This window comes from Geotrypetes seraphini, chromosome 6 (genome assembly GCF_902459505.1).
Source record: "Geotrypetes seraphini chromosome 6, aGeoSer1.1, whole genome shotgun sequence".
Lineage (NCBI taxonomy): Eukaryota > Metazoa > Chordata > Amphibia > Gymnophiona > Dermophiidae > Geotrypetes > Geotrypetes seraphini.
The window spans coordinates 28,794,836-28,808,399 of NC_047089.1; the positions used below are offsets into that span (position 1 = coordinate 28,794,836).

The 13,564-nt window shown below is 45.5% G+C and overlaps 1 protein-coding gene across 1 annotated transcript in view; it reads right to left on the reverse strand.

Moving 5' to 3' along the window:
- The window catches only part of SESN3 (sestrin 3), a 123,437-nt gene extending 119,430 nt beyond the window's left edge, over window positions 1–4,007 (reverse strand). The window contains exon 1 of the mRNA XM_033949241.1: window positions 3,650–4,007. Within this exon, the coding sequence (XP_033805132.1) occupies window positions 3,650–3,721 (72 nt within the window). The 5' untranslated portion in view covers window positions 3,722–4,007. The remainder of the gene's footprint in view (window positions 1–3,649) is intronic.
- Between the last annotated feature and the right edge of the window lie 9,557 nt (window positions 4,008–13,564).

The window sequence follows — 13,564 nt, forward strand, 5'->3', positions numbered from 1 at the left end:
TCCCTATCTTCCAATATTATCTGCCACACCCCACCAGTCTCTGCCCCTTTCTCTCCCCTAGCCCACATCCAGCAGCAACAGTCACAAACTCAGACTGGCTGCAGGACCTTCCCATACATATCTACGGCTGAAGACTCTACCCCGGAAGAATTGACATCGGAGAGGGAGGGAACATACAGAAAGGTCCCACAGCCCTTCTGTTTCAGTTTGTCGTCACTGCTGCTTCAGGAAAGCATCTGCAGAATGTGGGAGAGTGGTATGGGAGGAAGATGGTGCTGGTCTTGACCCCTCCAGCTGCGCGGCCCAAATTGATAAATCTGATTTTTTGTTTTATTTTTAAAGCAACTCACTTTGAATCAATTCAGCACTAACCAGGAGGTACAACAGCCTCTTCAATCTTTGGGGCCAGTGGGCCCTCCACACTCCCCTAATGTCAGCCTTCTCTCTAAAACTTACTACACTGGACTGTGAATTGGTAGCGTGTCTTACGGCAATGTCGGTCTTTGTTGAGTTGAGGAGTAGACTAAACAGTTAGTATAGTGGACTGAGAACCCAAAAAACTATGTTGGTTTCCCATTATGGCTCCTTGTGATCCCGGACAAGTCACTTAGCCCTCCCCTGCCCCAGTTACAAGAACTTAGATTGTAAGCCCTCAAGAGACAAAAGTACCCATATATATTAAAATTTAAACTAATTTGGGTAGTATCGAATCCATGAACCACTCCCAACACTGATCCTTTGTACATACAATGGGCTTCCAAGCAGAAGTAGCAAAGAAGGCAAGAATGGAGTACCAAGACACAAGGCGATCTCACTATACTCGGCAGTTCTGAGAACCAGAAGCGTAGCCAGGTTTCGGCATCGGAGGAGCACCAGTACAAATAGACCGTGAGCTCAGGTCGTAGCCTTGAGAGACTACGGGAACTCATAGCAGTCATTTCCTATTGGCGATCTACACGGGGCAGGAGCGTAGGAAGATCGCTCCTGCCCCGAAAGCCTGCTAGACCACCAGGTAAGGCCGGGATGCTGGGGGGGAAGGCGGGAGGGAGGCGGGGCTGGGTCAGAGCCAGCCGAGAAGTTATTCGTGGTTTTTCTCAATTCGCGGTCCGGCTCTGCCCCTATCCCCCACGAATACCGAGGGAGAAGTACGCTTCCATTGTATGCAATCTAATTATCTCATGCATATTCATTGTGGAAACCTTGAAATTCCAATGGGGTTGTGGTCCTCAAGGAATATGTTTGCCCACCCTGCCGTAGGAAATGTTGAGACAGTGCTTGGAGATACCTATTCGTTAGGGATATCCTGAAAGCCAAGTCTGGTTTGTGGCATCTTGAGTTATAAGAAAAAGGATTGGCGAATAGGGGACAGGCCAGTCATTCTATTTTACAGCAGGGTTGCTAAGTTACCCAGTTACTGACTTTTTGGTCAGTCCTGGTTTTGAACTTTACATCCTGAAGCAGAGTGAGATTTGTATAGCCTGATCACACTGACTTAACAAAGGTGGCAGTTTTGCCTAAGCTCATCACAAATACACTGCATTTTAGTTATAACGAGTTGATTTTTCTTTCAAATTATTTATTAAACTATATTTTCACCGCGATTAGAAAACAAAACAGACAGCCCATTCATTTGGCAATGAAATGGTTAACTCCAAATGAACTTTTTTTTTTTTTTTCCTGCTCCAGTTTATGCCTCCCAAGTCTTGCTACAATGAGCTGAGCTGCAAGTCTCAAATGAAACCCGATGCCAGGGCTGGGAGAAAAATAACTTGTTCCTAGCATTCAAGGTCTCTGCAAGAAATTTTGTCACCATTGTGAAATGCTTTAATATATTCTTTTTAAAGACTGTAATATTCTCTGATAAAGGCAAGAAAAAAAAAAAAGAAAAAGGTCTTAAGAAATGGGAAAGAAACAGGAAGAAAAATCTGGCAGTCAATTGCAGGAGAAAGAGGCTTCAACAACAACTTTGATTGGCACTTCACTTACCCTGACCCAGAGAAGAAAAACAATTTTTTGGACAAAGCACAAGAGAATTAAGGAGAGCTTTTTTTTTTCTTGCAGCATTACTATACCAACAGATTCAATAAGTAAAATAGACGAATATAACGAATAAGTTGTGCATTCACAAACTCATTTGATTCATTCGCACCTAAAATCTTCCAAATTCAAATATGAAAAGAGGGGCTTCAATCTAAAGTGTACGGGTGCCGTGTGCGTTGCAAAAACGAATTCAAAACAGCTATAGCTCCAATCCAAACCACAGACAAACTGAAGACAAAGCGGCACTTAACCAGTTATTTTCCATTGCTCGGGCGAAGTTATTATTCAGGGAGAAGAAAACAGTTTGACGACTAGTTTTTTATTAATAGGGGAATTCCGAGAGGCACTTAACTACTTTCTTAAAATATATTGCAGTATTTATTGTCACAAAGTAGATTTTTTTTTTTTTTTTGCATTCTGCAAAGAGATAACCCAAGAAAAACGTCGAGGACACCACGATCCGACCTCATACCGCAAACCGTATTCTACTTAAGAAATCAGGGTTACTGCTCGCTAATAAGCAGAGAGAGCTCAAACCTCTCATTATAGCTAGAGTTACAAGTATGAAATGAACCCCAAAATCAGAGACTGCACTTAAATGTGACACCCCCCCCACACACAAAACAGTAGCAATTATCTGTAATAGTCTCTGCAAATGTTGTTTATAAGGCTCTAAAAATCATGCAACGGTCTACGTATACAGCTCTTATCACGGTCTTGTACGGTTTGCAAGACCCTATTGCGTGTGGCAATGTAGACGTTCATGCCTATCTTGACATCTAATGTTGCCGTTCAACTTTTCCGCGAGAATGGCCAGCCTACGCTGCCTCTATGCGGACCCCGGAGGAGCAGGGAGGAGGAGCTGGAACTCCGGTGCACTCCATTCCACCTTCCCTCCCCCCCCCCCCCCCCGGAGCTGAAACTCCGGTGCACTCCATTCCACCTTCCCTCTCCCCCCCCCCCGGAGCTGAAACTCCGGTGCACCCCATTCCATTTTCCCCTCACCCAGACCTGGAACCTCGGTGCACCCCATTCCACTCTCCTCTCCCCTCCCCTCCCGGAACTGGAACTCCGGTACACCCCATTCCACTCTCCCCTCCCCCCCCGGAGCTGGAACTCCGATGCACCCCATTCCACTCTCCCCTCCCCCCTCGGAGCTGGAACTCCGATGCACCCCATTCCACTCTCCCCGCCCCCCCCCCCCCCGTAGCTGGAACCTCGGTGCACCCCATTCCACTCTCCCCTACCCTCCCTGAGCTGGAACTCCGGTGCACCCCATTCCACTCTCCCTTCCCCCCCCCCGAGCTGGAACTCCGGTGCACCCCATTCCACTCTCCCCGCCCCCCCCCCCCGTAGCTGGAACTCCGGTGCACCCCATTCCACTCTCCCCTCCCCCCCCTGGAGCGGGAACTTCAGTGCACTCTATTCCACCCTCCCCCCAGAGCTGAAACTCCGGTGCACCCCATTCCACCCTCCCCCCAGAGCTGAAACTCCGGTACACCCCATTCCACCCCCACCCCCCGGAGCACCCCATTCCACCACCACCCCAGAGGTGAACTTCTGTGCACCCCATTCCACCCCACCCCCAAAGTTCCCAGGAGAAAGATACCTTGCCCTTGCGGAGAAGTTTCTGACAGTTACTGCACATCGTGTAGTCGGTACTGGGGCTACCCCGGTTCATTCTGCCTTCGCCGGGCGAGTCCGCGCCCGCCCACCCTCCGGCCACCTCCGCAGCGAGCCGGGGTTGAGGGTGCTGGGTGGGTGGGGGGGGAGAGACAGCAACGGGGTGTCCGACGCCGCTGGCTTCAGCGCATCGGGTGCGGGGCTGCTCCGAGTTCCTGCGTGAGTCGAAGGGGGAGGAGGGGGCTGCACCGCGCGGCTCCTCCGCTCACGGGCCCGGTCTTCCGCTCTACCCCATTCCCCCAGCCCCGCACACAAAGAGCGCTCGCGGCCGACAGCTCGAGAGACAGTTCAGAGCTGGTCTCTCAAGCTCCGTTCCACGCCCACGATCCATCAAACGGCCAATCACAAGGCCTAGCCCCGCCCCCCGCAACTGCCCACTGGCCGCGCTTTGCTTGTTGACCACAAGGCGGCCAATCTCAAGGCCGGGTCCCAACAACTGCGCCACGCCTTTCCCTTCGCTAAGCGATCGTTTCGCCCAATCGCCAATCAGGAGGCAAGAGGAGGGAGTTATGGCTGGTGATGTCACACCCCTCTCGTTTTATCAGGCAGCTGTCGAATCCTTTATCTGGGGCCGGAGAGGAAAATACTGCTGCTTGCTCGGGCGAAGCCTTTACCTCGCTGGCCCGTGGTAGAAAGAAACCTCCACTGCAAGGCTTTGTAAAAACCTGCATTAGTTATTAATAAGCTTCTGTCTAAAAAAAAAAAAAAACTGCGGGGGGGGGGTACAAAACTTGGGGAGAAATAATAGAGTCAGCTCTGGGGGGCAGTTTGCAACCCAGATTTATTGTGTCTTGGGTTATCACTCATTTCCCTTTTGAAAAGTTGGGATCTAGGAATGTTGGGAACCAGGGAATGGACTTAAGTCAGGGGTCTCAAAGTCCCTCCTCGAGGGCCGCAATCTAGTCGGGTTTTCAGGATTTCCCCAATGAATATGCATGAGATCTATGTGCATGCATTGCTTTCAATGCATATTCATTGTGGAAATCCTGAAAACCCGACTGGATTGCGGCCCTCAAGGAAGGACTTTGAGATCCCTGACTTAAGTCATGCTTTAAGCCAGGGGTGTCAAAGTCCCTCCTCGAGGGCTGCAAACCAGTCGGGTTTTCAGGATTTCCTCAATGAATATGCATGAGATCTATTTGCATGCACTGCTTTCAATGCATATTCATTGGGGAAATCCTGAAAACCCGACTGGAATACAGCTCTCGAGGACCGGAGTTCCCTACCCCTGCTCTAGACAGAAATATTTGAGGAGGTAACAGAGGTGGAGGGGGGGAACCAAAGTGATATTTCCGTACATCATAACTTTCCTCTTTTCACCCCCACCCCACATTTAAATTAGCTATAACAGATAGTACAAAAAAATTACAAAAGTATTTGATGTATAAAGAAGGCCCCCCCCAGTCAGTTTCAGCCACCCAGTAAAACAATTAATATTATCTTTTATCTGTGAGTGAATGGGACAAAATATCAATATAAGCCCCATAAATCTCAGTTCTCCACGTTCTACCCAGGGCAGGATTAATTCGTCGAGGGCCCCTAGGCACCCAAGTACACTGGGCCCCCCTGCCCCGCCCCACCCCACCATGCGCCCAGGTGAAAACAGGAAGCTGCGTCAGAGTGAAGCTTTGGGCAAGCAGCACCACTTTCACAATTACAGTTCCCGTTGCCTTTCTTACCCGTGTTGCTTTCTTGTCTTACTTTCCGTCGATGGGGGGGCCCATGTTGCCGATCGGGGGGAAGGGCCTGCGTTGCCAATCGATGCTGGAGGGGCCCATTGCCGTTTGGAAAAAACAATGTTGATGCCCTCCTTCATCGGGCCCCCATGACCGTTTCGGACCCTAGGCACGTACCTACTTGGCCTATTGGTTAATCCTGCCCTGATTCTACCCAAAATTAAACTAGGACATTTTTCCTTATAACTCGCCATACAAAAATATATAGATACTATACTATACTCTGGTATTTTCCCTGGAATAACACAAGTTCCATGGCAAGACACTTTGCGAAGATACAACTCTGACAAAAAGATAGCTAGAACCTACACAGTAAATACCATTCCAAAACAGCTTTAACTCCTGGGACTCAAACTACCACAACCCTACCTATGGAAAAAACAATATTGCAAATATTACATTAACATAGAAACATAGAAGATGACGGCAGAAAAGGGCCACAGCCCATCAAGTCTGCCCACTCCAACAACCCTACCCCCTTGAATTTACCCCCCTAGAGATCCCACATGTGTATCCCATTTCCTTTTAAAATCCTTCACGCTGCTGGCCTGAATCACCTGAGGTGGAAGTTCATTCCAACGATCGACCACCCTTTCGGTGAAGAAGAACTTCCTGGTGTCGCCATGAAATTTCCCACCCCTGATTTTCAGCAGATGGCCTCTTGTGGCAGAGGGACCTTTAAAAAAGAAGATATCATCCTCCACCTCAATACGGCCGGTGATATATTTAAACGTCTCTATCATGTCTCCTCTCTCTCTACGTTCTTCGAGTGAATATAGCTGCAATTTATTCAGCCTTTCTTCATACGGGAGGTCTTTGAGTCCCGAGACCATTTTGGTGGCCATTCTTTGAACCGACTCAACTCTCAGCACATCCTTTTGGTAATGTGGCCTCCAGAATTGTACACAATACTCCAGATGAGGCCTCACCATGGATCTGTACAATGGCATTATAACTTCGGGCTTCCGGCTGATAAAACTTCTTCGGATGCAACCCATCATTTGTCTTGCCTTTGATGAAGCCTTCTCCACTTGATTGGCAGTCTTCATGTCTTCACTAATGATCACCCCCAAATCACGTTCCGCCTGGGTCCTAGAATACCCAAACTCCTCCTCTAGTGGAAATAAACAAAGAGGATTTATATAGATTCCCTGCACAGGAACTATATGATGGATATGATAATACAGAAACTATAATTATCGTATATGTAGATAGATGGTATGGAAAACCTTTCATACGCTGAAAGATTAGAGAGACTGGGGCTTTTTTCGCTGGAGAAGCGGAGGCTTAGAGGGGATATGATATAGACTTACAAGATCATGAAGGGCATAGAGAAAGTGGAGAGGGACAGATTCTTCAAACGTTCGACAACTACAAGAACGAGAGGGCATTTGGAAAAATTAAGAGGGGACAGATTCAGAACCAATGCTAGGAAGTTCTTCTTCACTCAAAGAGTGGTGGACACCTGGAACGCGCTTCCAGAGGGTGTGATAGGGCAGAGTATGGTATTGGAGTTCAAGAAGGAATTGGACAATTTTCTGAAGGAAAAGGGGATAAAAGGGTATAGGTAGAAGGCTACTATACAGGTCCTGGACCTGATGGGCCGCCGCGTGAGCAGACTGCTGGGCACGATGGGCCCCTGGTCTGACCCAGCAGAGGCACGGCTTATGTTCTTATGTATTGTAAAACCTTTACTGAAGCTCAAGTACATTATAGAAGCTTCCAATAAATAATAAACTATATGCTAACAGAATCCTTCACCTCGGTCACAAATGTAGAAGATGAACAGACATTCACCTAGTACAGAATGAAGAACCACAAACTAAAAATAGAAACTCCAAAAAGCTGAATTCTGACAAAAAGAGAAACATACTTGTATTTCCTTCTTTATTGTGCAAAATACGAAAAGAAGATATGGACTTCCCAAAACTAACTCATTCTAATCCTTAAAAAAAGAAGAAAACAAAACTATCTTTTTTCTATCTTTGTTGGCTGGGCATTTTGGGCCTCTTGTAGAAACAAGTGGTAGCGAGTCCTGGTGTGACCAGTATTAAACACACTGTGATAGTGAATTTGTTGACAAGTCAAGACAGAGACTCATTACTATCTTATTATTTCAGATCTAAGGAGTATATTTTAAACTAGTCTTTAAGCCCGTTACATTAACGGGTGCTAGAAAGCAGCCCCCTTTCCCTCTCCCCCTCCAGTTCCTCCCTGTCTCTCCGTAGCCCCCCTTCTGTCTTCCCCCCCTAAGCAAAATGATCTGCCTCCCAGCACACCCCTCCCCCCGAAGCAGCTCCCTTTCCCTCTACCCCTCCAATTCCTCCCTGACTGTCTCTCCTTGGCCCCCCATTTTTTCTCCCCCCCCAAGCAAAGCTATCTACCTCCCAGCACACCCCTCCCCCAAAGCAGACCCCTTTCCCTCTGGCCCTCCAGTTCCTCCCTGACTGTGTCTCCGTGGCCCCCCCTTCTGTCTCCCCCCCCCCCAAGCAAAGCTGTCTGCCTCCAAGCACACCCCTCCCCCAAAGCAGGCCCCTTTCCCTCTCCTCCCTGTCTCTCTGTGGTCCCCCTTCTGTCTCCCCCCCCAAGCAAAGCTGTCTGCCTCCAAGCACAGCCCTTCCCCAAAGCAGGCCCCTTTCCCTCTCCAGCTCCAGTTCCTCCCTGTCTCTCTGTGGCCCCCCTTCTGTCTCCCCCCCAAGCAAAGCTGTGTGCCTCCAAGCACACCCTTACCCCAAAGCAGGCCCCTTTCCCTCTTCCCAGTTCCTCCCTGTCTCTTCGTGGCCCACGCGATTTTCTCTTCTCGCGGTCTGGCCAGCTCCCCTAGTCCCTTGCCGCCGCCACCCCCTTCCCTTCCCGCGGTCGACAAACCTCTTGCCTCCAGCAGCCGCCGCAACACTGTAAACACGCTGCTTCGCGGCCTCTACCGCCCCGATTTGCTCTTCCGTGTCCCTGATGACGTCATCAGAGAAACGGAAGAGCAAATGAAGGCAGTAGAGGCCGCGAAGCAGCGTGTTTACAGTGCTGCGGCGGCTGCTGGAGGCAAGAGTTTTGTCGACTGCGGGAAGGGAAGGGAAGGGGGTGGCGGCGGCGGCAAAGGACTAAGGTAGCCTGCCAGACCGCGAGAAGGGTGGGCTGAGAGGAACCCGGGACCGTGGCAGAGGCTCGTTGCACAGTGTAAATACAGTTGCTCAGTGTGAGGCTTCCTTCGCTCTTCCGGGTCTGCATTCCGACTCCTCAACGCGCCAGCCTGAGCCGGCATAGGCGGTTGAGGGTGGAAGGTTCTGGTCGGAGTTGCTAGGCTGCAGCGGATGTGTGAGTTGCGAGTGTGGGGCCTGCAGCGGCACGAGGTGGAGACGGAGAGCAGGCTGTGTTGACATTGTAGGCGCTCATGCGCACTCGTATTTTCGCGACGGGACCAGGGAACACGTTTTTTATAGTGCGCATGCGCCGCCTATCATTTTATTATATTAGATAAGAATAAGATCTGGAATTTATGGCATCCTCGCCTCTTATTACATCCACCCAATGTGATATTGTTGCTCTCTCTTTCGTATTGTGATGGATCTTTCGAGCCTGGATTGCTATGACATGCATTTTCTGCTTTGCTTTGCTCAGCTTACTCTATTTGTATTATTTGTATCATCTGTATTATTTGTATTTACTCCTAATTTCGTACAAGGCAATGTTTTGTGATGTTTGGCATGCTGTTCACCATTTGCTCAATAAACACGAGTATACAAAAAAAAAAAAGATCTGGAAAATTTCCAGATATTACTCGTAACACACAGAAGAAGCAAAAGCAATTTCTACTATCTAGCCTGGTGTTTTTGCAATTAGGAGCTACCTTCTTCCTGAAATACAAGGGTAAATCAAAAAGTAAGGCAGAGAACAAGTTTTTCAGCTGCTCCCACCTCCTTTACTTCATCATGCTTTGTCTTTTGTTCTCCAGGTCACAGTGATGCACCTGTGACAATTCTCTCCCGAATACTAGGATCTTCTTCATGCCATCTCACAACCTCCACACGCTGTTGCTTGTACAGATCAGTAAGATGTTTGGGAACCCATCGTGCACAGACTTTATTTATTTATTTATTTAGCTTGTCCTCCCAAAGGAGCCCAGAACGGGTTACAAAAGTGCATTCACAATGTAGATGGGACATGGCTTAAGTGATAATACAGACATGGCAGACAATGCAGCATTTCCAGTACAGACATAACATAAAGGTAGCTTATATGTTATAGGTCTAAACATGGTTGATAGTATAGCATTTGCGTTTCAGTGGGTAGCACACTTAAGTTATACTAAGAACGTCATTTGAGTTTTAGTAGGTGGCACATTTAAGTTATTCTGATATACTGATATTACGAGCAGATAAAGGGGGTGCTATTACTCTCTGGGATAGATCTGATTACCATAGAGAAGCTATGAGACAATTGAGTGATACTATAGCTTATCTAAAAACCAATGAGAATCCAGTGAATCACTTGAAAATGGAGATTAAAGAGATAGTGGAGGAAGGTCTAGAAAGAAAAATGATTACGAAGAAAGAAGCTCAGTTTCTTATTGAACCGTATCCTTCTACTCCGAAGCTGTACCTTCTCCCTAAAATCCATAAAGATCTATGTAAACCACCAGGACGCCCAATTGTTTCTACAAAACATTCCATCTTAGAACCACTATCTAAATTTGTAGATTATTTTCTGAGGCCAGAGGTACAGAAAGCTCCCTCCTACTTAAAAGACTCAGCGCATCTGCTGAGAATTCTTGATACTTTAACTAATGCTTCTGAAATTACATATCTAGTAACTCTTGATATTACCTCCCTTTATACCCAAATCCCTCAAACTGCTGCGCTACAAATAGTAGAGGAAATCCTAAAGAACAGAGATTTAGGTAGATTTAAAAAAGACTGGCTTATGAAACTTGCTACTCTTGTAGTTAAATCCAATTATTTCTGGTATCATGGTGATTATTATTACCAAACTCAAGGAGTTGCGATGGGGGCAACAATGGCCCCCTCTGTAGCCAATTTATATGTTTCGAAGTTTGAAATAGATTATATATATTCATCAACATACTTCCAGAATGTTAAACTGTGGAAGCGGTACTTGGATGACATTCTGTTTTTCTGGGGCGGATCATATGAAGATTTAGAGAATTTCCTTAAATGGATTAATACTTTGGACCCTTATCTTATTTTCACGATGTCAGCCCACCCTACTAGAATAGCATATTTGGACCTGCTGATAACGAAAGATCAATCTATTAGAACTACTCTATATAGAAAAGATGTTGAACGGAATAACTTTTTACACTTTGCAAGCTATCATCCATACTTTTTGAAATTCAACATCCCTGTGAGTCAGTTCTTAAGGATCCGACGGATTTGCTCAGATCATGAAGAATTTAATAAGCAAGCCCACATATTGTCTCAGAGGTTTTACGAAAGGCTTTATCCTAAAAAATCTGTTAAGAAAGCATACCTCCGTGCAAAATACGCTCAGAGATCCCTACTGATTAAAGAAAAGATAGCTAATGAGGTAGATGAAACTTTGATATGTGTGCTTCCCTTTAATGATCTTAGCAATAGATTTTTTCAAACTTTAAAATTACATTGGCCAATAGTCCAGCTCCATTCCTGTTTTGCTGAACACCCTATTGTGTCATATAAAAGAGGACAAACTATAGGGGAATTTTTGTCCCTATATAAATTTGAAGACAAAAATAAAACTATTGAAACTGACCAACAGTTTACTCACGAAATCTGCGGGCAATGCCAATGGTGTGCTCAAGCGCTAGTGGGCCCTGAATGGACTCACCCAGGTACTAATAGGAAGTTTAAATCTAAGATGAATACCTCTTGTAGTAGTACTCATGTAATCTATGTGATCCAATGTCCATGCGATTTAGTATACGTGGGAAGAACAAGTCGAAAAATTATGATAAGACTTACCGAACATAAATCTAAAATAAATACCGGGAGTCTAGAAGCACCTCTTGTACAACACTGGCAAACTCAGAAACATAAAATTACCGATCTAAAATGGAGAATTATTGACCATACTAATGTGGGGTGGGAGGGAGGAAATTATATCGAACGTCTGAATTTTAAGGAACAAAGAATGATATATACTCTTAATACTGTTAAACCTAATGGCTTGAATGCGGAAGTCGAATGGATGACACTGGTTTAAAATACTCCCGGGACCGATTCTGGATGCTGATAGGATGCGTAACTATGAGATCATGACGCTCTTAATTTGTATAAAAAACGCCGCGGCCATGTTGCTCTGCCTGAACCAAACCCTATTGACGGCAGCGCATATGGAATCGGCATACTAAAGGTATCTAACAAATTATTGCTTTAAGATTTAATTCTTATATTTTTACTCTCAACTACTTTATATGAGTTAGAAATGTTACCTCTAAGAGTGGTTGATATGAACTGTAGAATATATGTTCTAAGATATTAACTACGATATATCTCTCTCTCTTTTTTATCAGGGGATTACCTTGATAAAGCCCTAGGAGGCGAAACATAGCCTATGTCGGTGAAGTACCCCTGCTATGCTCTGATAAAGAGATGAGTATTTTGTCTTAATTTATCTTGAAAAATAAAGAATAATAAACTAAAATGAACCAACTAATAAGATTTGATAGAAACCTCTGACCGATGACGACTTTAGTGCAAAGTATACTGTGAATGAAACTCCTCTCACAGTTTGTACTGCTGAGGTCATAAATGAATGTATTTAAGCTCTAAATAAGGCTATATGCTTTGAAAGTTTCTAGATTTTTTTTGCCTTATAAAGATACATACTACTGCCCTATATATCTGTTTATACATTTAAGTTATACCAGGAGTGTCCATTAAGTTAGGTAGCTATTTAAGTTGCACTTGGGGTGGTATTTGAGTTACAGTAGGAGTCCATTTGTACTAGGAGATGTTATTGAGTTCCATCAGTCAGGAGTGGAGGTACTGAGTCAGTGAGGCGCTGGGTTAGTAAAAAGGAAGGTTTTCACGGCCTTCCTGATACTTTCTTGTATCCCAAGCCATCATGCGTTATGGCAAATGCAGATCCAATACTGATATCCAGATTTGCAGCCAACTGAGACACTGTTATCCGTTGGTCTTCTCTAATCAAGGCATCCACCCTGTCAATGTGCTCTTGTGTGCGCGATGTTGATGGGCGACCAGAACGACCGTCATCGGTTCCATCTGTTCTTCCCGGTTTAAACCTTTTTACCCACTCATAAACTTTTCGTTGATTTCATGGTGCTATGTCCATATTGAGTCAATATGAGTCCATATTGAGTGAATTTCCACAGGTTTCCACTCCCTCTGCCCAAAGAAAGCAAAGTTCTTCAATGGTGCAATCTTGTGATGGAGTGTCTATGTTTCTGACTTTGTGACCACAAGACTAAAGGCTGAGTACTGTATTGTGCGTACAAGTACATTTGTTGCATTTTGCTAGCTCTGTTCCGGTTATCGTGTAACTTAACAATTGCCTTTCATTTTTCCTTTGCCTTTGTATCCCTGTAAATCAGGGGTTTCAAAGTCCCTCCTTGAGGGCCGCAATCCAGTCGGGTTTTCAGGATTTCCCCAATGAATATGCATGAGATCTATGTGCATCCACTGCTTTCAATGCATATTCATTGGGGAAATCCTGAAAACCTGACTGGATTGTGGCCCTCAAGGAGGGACTTTGAGATCCCTGCTGTAAATGTATAATTCAATTGCAGTCTCATAAATATGTTTTTGGGGAGCCTAGACATCTAACTTCATTTCTAGTTTCCAATAGGGTATTAGACTTCAACCCTCTGATTACCAGTTAGTTTAGTGAAGGTGACAAAAGAATTATGTTTTCCTCCAGGGCGGCTGCTAGCACATATAGCCCTTTCCTACATTTTTAAAATATCCTTTTGTTTAGTTTATTCTCCAGGTTTACATTGCATCTCTGTCACGTAGCTTATCTTTATCTTTGAAGCCTTGGAATTCTTTTTTTTTTCTTTAATGCCTTATTTATAAAAATTGTTACCTTCATTTAAGGCCATGCTGTACAAAAGTTTATCCCGAGTTTTGATTTTGAAACATAAATTAAAA